This window comes from Anthonomus grandis, chromosome 6, assembly GCF_022605725.1.
Source record: "Anthonomus grandis grandis chromosome 6, icAntGran1.3, whole genome shotgun sequence".
Lineage (NCBI taxonomy): Eukaryota > Metazoa > Arthropoda > Insecta > Coleoptera > Curculionidae > Anthonomus > Anthonomus grandis.
The window spans coordinates 10153200-10166351 of NC_065551.1; the positions used below are offsets into that span (position 1 = coordinate 10153200).

The 13152-nt window shown below is 33.2% G+C and overlaps 1 protein-coding gene across 5 annotated transcripts in view; it reads left to right on the forward strand.

Annotated features, from left to right (window-relative positions):
- Nucleotides 1-13152, forward strand: part of LOC126738054 (gamma-aminobutyric acid receptor alpha-like) — a 332395-nt gene that overhangs the window by 282687 nt on the left and 36556 nt on the right. For all 5 annotated transcript variants that reach the window (XM_050443226.1, XM_050443225.1, XM_050443228.1 and 2 more), the window contains 2 exons: nt 11112-11264; nt 11325-11458. In XM_050443226.1, the coding sequence (XP_050299183.1) occupies nt 11112-11264; nt 11325-11458 (287 nt within the window). The remainder of the gene's footprint in view (nt 1-11111; nt 11265-11324; nt 11459-13152) is intronic.

Sequence of the window (13152 nt, forward strand, 5' to 3'; positions counted from 1 at the left end):
GATACTAACATTAGATTTGATCTTGAACGTTATTATCAGGTGGATGTACCTTTAAATCTTTAGCATGCCAAACTCCACGACAGCGGCCTGTCAAGTCCGAAACTTCGTAGGACCATGGAGAGAGAATTTTGCTGATCTTGTAGGGCCCAAGATATTTAGGCGCGAACTTTGAAGTAAAGTTTTTGGCAGCATTAGAGATAACATAATTTCTCTGCCATACCTCCTGACCAAGTTGAAAACGCTCATCGCGATGCCGTAAGTTATAACGCCTACTACGTTGCTCGCAAGCCCTTTTTAGTCTTTTCTGAACATCGACAAATACCTTTTCCAATGTTTTCGATCGCAAAGTTGGGTCGGAATCATTAGGGTTAGAAGGAGAAATTAAAATCGGGGTGAGACACAGAAATCGTTAAGTTCTCTACCAAAAATTACAAAGTTTGGGGTTAGACCCGTAACTTCGTGTCTTGCTGATCGGATTGCACAACCTGCCTTAGCCAAAATTAGATCCCACGTCCTATGATCCTCATCAACATAGCTTGAGATGATGGCTTTTAACCACGGGGGGTCCAAAACGAACCTGTGATTGACGACTCATTGATTGAGACTCATTTGCTGAACTCACTGGATAACAGTTAATTTGACTTACAGGAGGTTGTGATATAGGATTCGAAGACATTGAGGACTTTGCATTAAGTTCATTTCCGGAAGACTGAAAGACTCTGGATCCGTCGCGCTGCATGAAACGACCATAGGAAGGTCTTGACTCAGATGTACTTGACGTTCTCTGCTGAGGATTAAAATAAGGACAACTGCTTTGAGCAAGCTCCAATAAATCCTGGAGTGGAAGTCTAGACTGTTGTGTCAAAGACGAATTGGAAGTAGTTCCATAGGGTACTGCATCGCTATGAGATTCAATCTGAGGCAACTCCCTATTAATAGCTGAATGTGCAAAGGAGGTAGAAGTACCAGACTGGAAATTATTCAAATGGTTCGACTGCTCTGCAACCTCGCATTGTGAAGTCGATGCGGCAGCAACATTGGAATTAACACGTTCCGCTTCAAGTTCTTCAACAGGTGTAGATTCCTCATCACTCAAAACAATTAAGTCATTTGAAACTACTAAGTTGTCTCCTGTATTTAAGGATTCGTGAGATGGAGTGGCTCCTGTTACGGTAATGGCTGGTGGTTTGTTGGCATAAGAGCAAGAAGGCATGATACCTTGAGAAGCAAGATTAAGATCACCAAAAAGCTTGGTGCATGAACTTACAATCTCATTTTTTAAAACCGACTCTACTTCTGACACAGCATGGACTCGATTGATACGCTGGTACAAATGCAACAAGAGGGTATTAATCCGTTTGGATTCTCCATCACAATAATCCTTCCCGAGAGTCTTAATATCCCGTTCAATAGATATTAATTTACTGCGACAAAGGCAAAGCTCACTATCTGTGTCGAAGGCAGTGGAACTAGGAGGATCAATGTGTTTCTCCCGTTCCAACCGCAAGGACTCACGAAGACTGGTTCGTTTTTGAGCGAAAGAACCGGTTAATGGGAGACCTCGAATGTGTAACTCATATTTTAGTTCCTCACCACCTAGATAATTAACATCCATTTTAAATGTCAAAATAGAGGGACAAAAAAAAATATATATATTTATAGATATATTATATATAATTTAATAACGTTAATTAAATAAATAAGCTAAAAAAAAAATTAAAAGGAAAATATGATTAAGTATCCAAAGGACACCCCCACCCTTTCCTAAGAAAAAAAATAAAAAAAAAAAGGAATCAAAGTCCAACAGCAAATACACTACGTATAAGAGCAGTTAAGACTATAGTTATATTTATCATTCAGACCTACTAATAAGAAGTAAGAATAGTCAGGTACTTCAAAAAAAAAAAATAAATTAATTAAAAAAAAAAACCAAAAGAAGTCTTAAAAATCAATCAAAGGTAATACCAGTAAATAAGCTTATTATACACACTTACTGCAGTACTGCGCATGAACAGATTTAAAAAAAAAATCAAAGAAAAAAAATATAAAAAAAAACAAAATATTTCAAAAATTTTCGATTATGTTAATCACTCATAATTACTTCAACAAATAGATGTTCGCATTAAAAAAATTACATAATCAAAGTTCCAATAATTTATTTAAAGCAAATCAAACTATAATAAAAGAAAATGAAAAAGAAAATATATATCTCTATGATACTTTATAAAGTACTACTTCTTCTCGACAATACCTCTATTCAAGAATTTAAAAAAAAAATGTTTTTCCTTTTCTTCCCTTTTTTTTTTTCCTTTCCCTTTTTTTTTCACCTTCACACCACCCTGTAATCCTATAACACTTGAATCATTTATCCTTCCCTACAACACCTGAAGATATTTCCTTCGTTTTTGGTAATTGGTCACCAACCTAAATAAAATGTATTGATAATTCTCTTTTTTTTTAATGAGAAGAAACACTGAACTGATGACAAAGTCAAAAAAAAAAGAATGGTAAAGTCAACCTTCTAAAACAACTAATCAAAATTAACTGCTAATGTTTAATACATTCAAAAGCCATTAGAAAAAAAAATTGGTAAAGCATGAACTGACACGTTAGGCTCCAAATTTATTGCACTGTTTCTCGCACAATGCCTAAATGTGGGTTCCAGGGTTATGATTATTAGCCTTTATTAGGGCACGCAAAGAAAACGCAGCTTTATATCGTTAAACCCAGCTTTAGTATTGAAAGATAAATCAATGTCATAATTGACAACTAATTTAATCTATAACCTCAATTCAAAAAAATAAATACAAAGACAGTAATGCTCTAATACTTAAGTTATAATTATGAAATTTAAAATTATGAGAAAGAAAATAAAGTAAAGTTTAGCACTTAATACTTATTCAATTGTACATCTGATAATACCTCGCATATACGTATATACTCAGTTCCCAATTTCAAATCAAATCAGTGATGGTGGCTATATAAACAATTTTGCTAAATTGAATTTAAAATCTGTGATCATTTCTACGTATTAATTCCAAAAAAAAATAATCTATAAATTGCGACGAACCGATAAATCAATACCTGAAGAAACCAAGCCAAAAAAAAAGGGGCTACCTGAAATTCTGAGTCTCTCCGACTGGTAGCAGGGCCCACCTGATCTGAATGGGGCTCCTTTGTTGGCAGCTATACGTTTGGGTCAAAAGAGGCAGCAGCAGATCGACCAGTTAGGATGCTTCCAGAATGTCTAGCAGGTAGTGGAAGGCGATCGGTATTAGGTGTAGCCGATTGGAAGGAATGCAGGTTCCGGAGGTGATGATCCAAGCGACTTGATGTGGTAACACGTGGAGTAGCAAGTGAGGTGGAAGCAGTAACAATAAAAATGCAGCAAAAGCAGAAGCAGAGGATAAGCAGAAGGTACAGGAAGGCCTAAAAATGGGGACCACACATGAGGTTCGACATGGCTGTCAATTTTATTACATTTTTGTGTGGGTAAGTAAATTAAATCTTATAAAATTGCTCTCTGAAAAGTTGGATGCATTGATGTTCTTTTGAGTTAAACCGAAAAGCATGCAAATAAGAAATTAATTAGATGAAAAAAATAGGAAAATGACTTAGGCATGTAACATGTGCTAACTTACCGAAGATGGAATGTGGCCTTTTCTGGGGTTTATTTAACACAACAAAAACAAGGAGCCCTATAAACTCTTAGGCCTACTTAGAAAATCAGCAATTAAGCTATCCTAGCACATACTAGTAACTACAAAAAAAATTAGGCTAAGATAGGGTCTACCTTTTCACATCCGCATTAAGCGAAACTATCTGTCATACTCTAGAACCAGATAAAGAATGAATCTATTAAAAATAGGATTGTCAGTTTCCCCCAGATTTTAAGGAATGCATTTATCTGTCAAGTACCTAGGTGTTGATATGCTGGGTTTAACTACTGGGTACTATCTGGTACCAACACTGGTTTAAGTAATTTGCAACTATGGAGCAATCTATAACTTGAGGCCATGGTTTAGCAACAATGATTTACAAAAAAAAACTGAGAGACATTAACATTCTTATCACTATTGATCCTTATGATTTGAACAAAATAAACAAATAGTTAATATGTGCTCAGTATTCATTAAAATCTAAAATAGGCCAAATTGACCTGCAAGGTAAAATCAATGCAAAATCAATGGCAGTTCTTAATTCTATTCAATCAACAAAACAATGAAACAATATCCCATATTATTATTTACTTTCCTCATCCAATAATGGTTTTCCTTGCGTTTCAGATCGGGTATGTTAGGAGGGACCATCTTAACGGTGTATCATATCTGTGTAGTATGTATATTTATGTATGATTTTTAAATAAATTATTTTATGAAACTATGGTTGAGATTTACTTTATCTTGGCAAAAAAAAAAATTAATAAATCAGTTAATATATCTGTTGGAGATTAAACCTGTAACATGGACTGATTCGTCAATCGCATTGTGCTGGATTCAAGCTTGCCCCAGTAGGTGGAAAACTTTCGTAGCAAACCGGGTAACTGAAGTTCAGAATTTATCTATCCCTGAAAATTGGCACCATATTAGATCAGAGATGAATCCAGCAGATTGCCTTTCTAGAGGAACTTCCACTGCTTATTTGCTTTCCTTAGAGTTGTGGTGGAAAGGGTCTATTGACATATTTTCTAGTCCACCTCCCGATATGCAAAATCTAATAGAGCCTAAATTTGATATACCAGAACAAAGGGTTTTGAGTCATTATGGAGGTGTAGAAGAGACATTTGAATTTGATTTTTTACGATATTCATCTTTATTAAGGTTACAGCGAATTATTTCGTATTGTTTTCGGTTTTATCATCGTCTTAAGTCAAAGGTTAAGATAAATGGTCCCATTAGTAGTGACGAGTTAAATTGTGCTGTTATTTGCTTGTTAATGATCTCTCGATTACAATCGTTTTCTAAAGAATATGTTGCTTTGAAAAGAAAGGATCTGGTGTCAAATTGAAGTCGTATCTTATGTTTGAATCCTTTCTTGGATAATGAAGGCTTGATAAGAGTTGGAGGACGTATTCAAAGGGCAAACATCTCTACGGAGCAGAAATATCCTATTATTTTGCATCCTAAGCATATGTTGACTTCTTTAATATTAAGGCAGGAACATGTAAAATTACTTCATTGCGGGCCTCAACAGCTCTTATATTCAATTCGACAACGTTTTTGGCCAATTTTTGGTCGAAGAATTTGCAGATCTATAGTAAGGAGTTGTGTTGTATGTTTCAGGGCAAAACCAGTTTCTCAAAACTATTTGATCGGCAGCTTACCTGAAAGTCGATTAACCGCATTCCAACCACTGTTTACACATACGGGCATTGATTATGCTGGTCCTATATCCATAAGAGATAGGAAAACCAGAAATCCGAAAATTTTAAAGGCCTATCTATGTATTTTTGTGTGTATGAGTACCAAATGCGTTCACTTGGATGTGGTAACTGATTTAACTACTTCAGCTTTTATTGCGGTATTAAAGCGTTTTATTGCCAGACGTGGAAAACCTTTACATATCTATTCGGACAATGGTTCAAATTTTGTGGGAGCCAATTCGGTACTTTTTGGTTTCCTAAGGTCAAATTCCGAAAAAATAGGTTCAACTTTGTTCACGGAAAGTATCTCTTGGCATTTTAATCCGCCTAGAGCTCCCAACTTCGGTGGGTTGTGGGAAGCCGGCGTAAAAGGGTTTAAGTTTCACTTAAAGCGGATTATGGGTGATTCTTAATTATTATATGAGGACCTGAGTACAGTGATAATCCAAATTGAGGGAGTGTTAAACTCCCGACCACTATCACCGTTATCTACGGACCCGCAAGACCCCACGCCACTCACTCCTGGACATTTTTTGGTGGGAAAACCTCTCACTGCTATTCCAGAGCCAGTTTATACCGAAGTTGCAGAGAATCGTCTCAATAAATACCAAAGTCTTCAAGCTATGACCCAGCACTTCTGGAAGAGATGGAGTTTGGAGTACATATCCGAGTTACAGTCACTTCTCAAATGGAAAAAGTCCTATGTAACTTTGTTAAAGGTCGGCAGTCTAGTGATCGTCAAAGAAGACAATGTTCCAGTCTGCAAATGGAAGGTTGGACGTGTCCTTGAACTTCATCCAGGACCAGATAATATCACGCGTGTTGTGACTTTGAAATGTGCTGATGGTTCAGTGTATAAACGTGCAATCTCTAAAATTTGTGTATTGCCAGTAGAATAAGCTTTAACAAATCTTAGAGTCAGGGTTTGTGTTTAAGTGTTTATTTGAAGTCGTTTATTTTGTCAAGCCCAAGGCAAGCTTTACATTTGTAATTTTATTTATTTGTTGTGTTGAAATTAAGTATTTCAAGGCGGGCGGCATGTTTGAGCATAATTATTATTTTACAAGACATTTTAAAAGTATTTATGTAACAACCTGGCAATGCCGCTTTTGCCCCTCCGTTTTCGTACTAGCCACGCTGCGACTTGGAGAGAGAGAGTAGATTTATGTATGTGTTCTAGAAGGTCGTCCCGCTAGAATCTCTCGCGCTTTACTTGTAATTTTGGAAGTAAAAATTATAGTTTCTTTTAGTAAAGTGCAGCATAGTTTTCTTCTATACAGTCCACTACTTTGAGCTAACAGCTACCTCGACATATGCAGCTCAGCAAATTAGTAACTTGCAATCTTATTTCTTAAGAAAGGCTGAAACATCAAAAAGAAAGGTTGAAACATACACCATAACAGCGAGCAAAAAAAAATGCAATTTTGGATGGAAAAACCAATACATGGAAGGCATGTTTATGAGGTTAAATAAGAATATGTTGACATAACGGCAGCGAACTACTGGTTGACTTCGGGACAACTTTTCCCCGGATGTGAAGGGTTTCCTGTGGCTATACAAGATCATCTAATACCAAGATACTGTTTCAAGAGCTCGCAGAAAAAAAGAATATCTTATTAGGAACCAAGGTTGTATACTATATACTATATTGTAACCACTTTTATTTAGATTTATGTTTTTTATAAGACTTGACTGATGTTGAAAGTCTTTTTTAGAGTGGCACATGAGAGGTTTGTTCTTGAGATGCTTACCTTTTAAATTGTGGGCGCCATCCAGTTTGTGCTATGTGTTTCTTTAAAGTGCAATAGAAAGAACCTTTAACTGACAAATTTTTACATGAGTACAAAGCATGTAAGGAAATTAACAGATAAATCACAAAATAAGACTCAATTATCAACACTATGTTATGAAAAATCTGTCAATACTGGTCAGTGTTCATTGTTTAACCTCTCATTCAAATAAATAATTGTTCTTAAAATTATAAAATAGTTTTTATTAAAAGTTGAAACCCCTGAAGTCAAAACTTTATGCACCGAAGTTATAAAACAAAAAAAATCAATAACCAACTAGTATGTAACCACCTTTTTTCCAAAGTCAGCAAACTGTCGCACGTTACACTATACAGGGTGTCCAAGATAAGAACCCTAAACATGGGGATCTCCGTACCTGTTGGAGATACAGCTTCGGGTAAATTAGGAAAAAGTTGTGCACTTTGAAGCATATTTACATGCCGTTGAGAAACTTCAAAAATTTTCATGGCCTGCTGAGATATTTGGAAAAAACGGAAATTTGAAACAAACTCAACGATGTATCACATGTCACATTTTTTTTGTTAGTTAAAAGGAAAAATATAATTTTTCTTTTTTTTTAAACATATTATTGAGTAGGCTTTGGAAACAAATGCTTTGACACTTTGACGTAAATACCTTTTACCCTGTCACATATTTTTTATTAAATATTAATTGCCGTTGTTGTTACCGTGATTGTCGAGGTGTTGTTTGTTGAGTAATTGTTGTTATTATTATTTACTGTTGTCGTTATTATTGCTAAAATTGTGTTATTATCTTCAGATATGCCTGGTGGTCATTATAGTCATGAAGAGAAGTTTGACATGCTGTCGTGCTACATTTTGTGCTACAAAAATACTGTAAATACAGCAGCAATGTATCTTAATGAATTTCCAGATAGAAAGCAACCATGTAAATCCATTTTCTTAGAGTTGGCTCGAAATTTAAAAGAATATGGTTCGTTTAAAAAGCCTGTTTTATCTCGAAAAAAGGAATCTCTTGAAGAAACTCAAAGTAATATTTTACAAGCAGAAAACCCCGAGATATCAACCAGGCAAATTGAAAAAAATGTAGGAGTGGCCAAATCTACAGCTCAGTTTATTTTACGTAAAAACAGATATCACCCCTACAAATTTAGAATTTGCCAAGGACTTAAACCTGTGGATTTCGAACGACGTCGGCATTTTTGTGAGTGGTATACACGTGCCTGTGAAGAGGATTTTAATTTTCCATCAAAAATAATATAAGTGTGGTCACTAATATTGGTATCTTTAATCGCCGCAATAGTCATTATTGGGTCCAACAAAATCCGCGTGTTAAGAAAATATCTAGACATCAACAACGTTTTGGGTTTAATATGTGGTGTGGAATTTTAGGAACCAAAATACTAGGTCTATTTATTTACCATTATTTATTAACAGCAGAACGATATCTTAATATATTGCAAAATGATTCAGAAGACTGCTTAGATGATTTACCTCTGGCACAAGTCAATAGCTGTTGGTTTCAATAAGACGGGGCTCCTGCACATAATTCTGGGCAAGTTCGACAGTACCTTTCGCAGCGATTTCCTGAAAATGGATTGGAACCTCCAGTGAAGTGTCTTGGCCAGCGCGATCCCCGGACTTAACCTTTTTGGACTTCTTCCTTTGGGAATTTATTAGAAACCGAGTCTATCAACATTCTTTTGGAACTAAGCAGGAGTTACGAGAATGTGTGACGGCCGCTTTTCAAAGTATTGCGCCAGAGATATTGCGTGATGTTTTAACTGTTACTGTAAGAAGATCATACTTATGTCTAGAAAATAACGGAAACCTGTTTGAACACCTGTTTTAAATTAAATTTATAAAATGCGTTAATTTATTTGCTTTTTTCGTTATTTTTAAAATGTATTCATTATTTGTTGCATATGGTTAGAAAAATCATAAAACATTTGTCTATTACCGGTTACATTTTTTTATTTATAAGTAGTACAATGTACAATGCAAATCAATGCTTCATTTAGCTTCATCACTCTCTAAATAGATATTAAGAAAAATGTGACAGACTCGGTAACAAGTATTTACATACGACAAAGCATTTGTTTCCAAAGCTTACTTAAAAAATATGCTAAAAAAATTGAAAATTTGCATTTTTCCTTTCAACTAACAAAAAAAATGTGACATGTGATACATCATTAAATTTGTAATAAAAAATGGAATCAGATACAGGGTGTACTTTTTTTCGCGCCATATAAAAAAATAAAGTTGATGATGGTTTCTCGAAAACGAAACGTCGGATATAAAATTTAAAAGCGCCATCATATACTACATCAAAAGTGTCGATGAGAAAGTGTCAATAGTTTTTTGATATCTTTTAAAATAAAGCCAGGAAAAAATAAAATCGATATTGGCAAATTTCCGCTTTTTCCAAATATCTCAGCAGGCCATGGAAAGTTTTGAAGTTTCTCGACGGTATGTAAATACGCTTCAAAGTGCACAACTTTTTCCTCATTTAACCGAAGCTGTATCTCCAACAGGTACCGAGATCCCCATTCTTAGGATCCTTATCTTGGACACCCTGTATAATATATATGAACTAAATGAAATAAAATAAATATACCTTTCAATGCGGTTGCTTACATATATGAAAATCAGGATAGTGAAATTAAAAGGGGTTAAGTAAAATATTATGTCAGTAAATATACAATTTACATTACAGTGCAAATTGCCAAAAAACAACGAATTACTAGACAATAGTTGATAAATTAAGGAGCCATTAAAGTATATGAATTAGACAAAATCCAAATAACAATCAGAAAATCATGAAATCATGACAATGCCTATACATTCCTTTTATGTGGTTTGACCTGGTAACTTACCTACCTACTGTGCAGAATCAAGGTCAACAACTGACTAAGGTCCAATCAATAACGTCGGGAAGAGGAAAGGATTCCTGATAAAGCTCTAAGTTATGATGAGAAATGGGAACAGCTCCTCAGATGGCTTGGGATGGCCCTTAATACTTAAGATCTAGCTCCAGAACGAGCTTAAGCCCTTATTTAAGACCCTAAAATTAACACATGAAACTTTAAAAATGGCGGCCTTAGAAATCGTGAGAAAACGTTTTACGAAGAATAGGAATCAAGCTTACCTCATGACGCTGAAGAGTATTTTATAAAGTGTATTAAAGTAATCTTTCACATTACAGGGCTAGTGTTGCCATGAGGTCAAATCCCAATCTAGAAAAATTAAACTTGTTAACCTGAAGACCACACCTAATCTCTATAATATATAATAATCCGCCGATAATCTCAGGCAGGCTCAGTTTTATAATAGTTGATAATACAACATACAAGTAAAACGTTTCTTTACTAATAAATCTGTTTACAAATAAATAATATTTTCTTAATAAAACAACTTGTTGGTTAGCCCATTTGCCTGAACACACCTCATAAGAGAAGAAAAATGGTAAATTTTTTATGTTTGGTTGAAATTTGTTTAAAATTTGGTATTTATTTTGAAAATATATTAATTTATATAAAATGCAGATAATTCCAAATTATTTTTTTAATGCCTTTTAAAAAATGCAAAGCTTTATGTTTGCAAGCTAATTCTTCGATAATTATTTTTTATCTAAGGATAATCAATTTAATATCCAATGCGCTTAATGCCATCACTTGGACCGCAAAGCTTTACCTAAACGCTTTTAATTTGTTCCAATTTATATTTCCGATGGTATGTTTGAATTTGATCGTAATCAAAGAATAATTATTGTCGACGAATTATCTGTAAACTCACTTTTTGCTTTATAAGTAAGCTTGCTATGGTACAAAACAACTTGCTAAAATTTTGACACTTATAGCTTTATAATTTTATCTGCAATTATTTGGATTTATTATTAAGTAGATTTTATATTGCTGCTTAAATAAACTTGAATGTAAATATAAATTAAAGATTTATCGGGTTTTTGTTTACTTTTAGATGAATATTCTATGTTACTTGTAAGTTTTCATCTCCAACGTCATATGGGAAATTTTCTTATACAAGTATATGGACCATGTATTTTACTAGTGGTTTTATCATGGGTGTCTTTTTGGCTAAACAGAGAAGCTACCGCTGACAGAGTTTCTTTAGGTAAATTTAAAATTATTCTTTGCCAAATACGTTTTGTGAGTGTATGTTTCTGCTTTACAGGTATAACTACTGTACTAACAATGACATTTCTTGGACTAGAAGCAAGAAAAGATCTACCAAAGGTGTCATATCCAACAGCATTAGACTATTTTGTGTTCTTATCATTTTCATTTATATTTGCGACAATATTACAGGTTGGTACATTTAATTTTTAAAATTTTTTTAGTTATAGTGTTTATCTATACGATCTCAAGCCCAATGTCCAAAAACTTACACTAGAGATAATTGTATCTTCTGTATGAAGCAAAGGTGTATAAAGATTTGGATTTAAAAAATATGTATTTTTTGAATTATACTGTTTTATCTATTCGAACTCAATTTCAATATCAAAAAACTTAAACTAGAGTAACTTCTGTATGACGCAAATGTATACAAACCTTGGACTTAAAAAACTATTTTAATATTACGTTATTTGTTTTACCGTTTACCGATTTTAATGTTTTGTTAGCAGAAATTCATTTATGAAATATAACAAATTAAAAAAAATGTTTGTAACTTTTCGCGTTCGATCTACACATCATGAAACTTTGTTCTAATACAAGGAACTTAAACTACAAATAATAAGTACCAATAAAATAAATTAGTTGTTACCTTTTTTGGTAATGTCAGTATAAATCCTTCACACTTATTTTTCAAAACACTACTATTAAAAAGTATATAGTGTAAATAGTATAATAATTCACTGTATTTATAAAAAAGCATCAAAAATATAATTAAACGTTATTTAATTAATAATAAATTGTATAGAAAACATAAGAGTTGTGAAGAATAAGAGTACAAATTTAGACTAATAATAATCAGTCCTAACCCGATCAATTCGGTTTTTACTACTTGCTTTTACTTTATCCTTACCTATAGCTTATACTGCCTCGGTGAGATGAAAAATACAGTATTGGGAAAAGAGGTCAATTTTTTTTTTCCTCGCCATAAATGAATTTATTTCATATTTTTAATTAAGCTGGCGATCATATCTTCGTAGTGATCAGCAAAGGAGTAAATTTTTTTTGATAATGCTACAGCACAGATGTAAATAGCTCCGCACGTGCATGTGCGGAGCTACATGCGTGGCTACAGGCTTAGGAACAAAACCCTTATTATTACCTGCATATATTAGGATAACTCTAACATATACAACCATATAATAGAATAAAAAATATAATATTACAAACAATAATATTTTTAATATAAAACAACTTAATACCTACCTAAAAAAATAATTTTGAACACCAAAAAGTATCCTTAAAAAAATACCACGTCTACAATATAGCACACTACATTTTACATATACATGTTAATTTCGATCTAAAGATTTTTATTATATATTAAGGATTTTCTTACAAATATGGACATATTTTTTTATTAATTATTTGCTAAAACAAAATGCTATATTGTTAACAATAATTGTAAACAATTTTTGAAGGAAATAAGGAATGTTCTCGAAGTAACATGATACTAGTACTAATAAGTATCGAGGCATACAAAATTATTATTTATATAATGTCTACTTACATTTAACTATATTAAAGTACAAAAGGAAAAAAGGAAGGCTCATATAATAAATATATAAGAATAAAAAACATACGAATATTGGAAAAAATCTAAAAACTAATAAAATTGTGAATACAAATAATAAACATTAAAAAATAAAAATACCTATATAGTGCTTTTGATATGACATGGATTTATGTCCGACTAACTAATTTAGGCTAAGGAAAGAAGAGAAATTATATTGCTATACACTATTATAAACGCTAAAGTAAATAACGGTATTGCCCATACATTTTAAATTACGAATACTGTAGATAATGGGAAGTTTTAAAAAAATTGT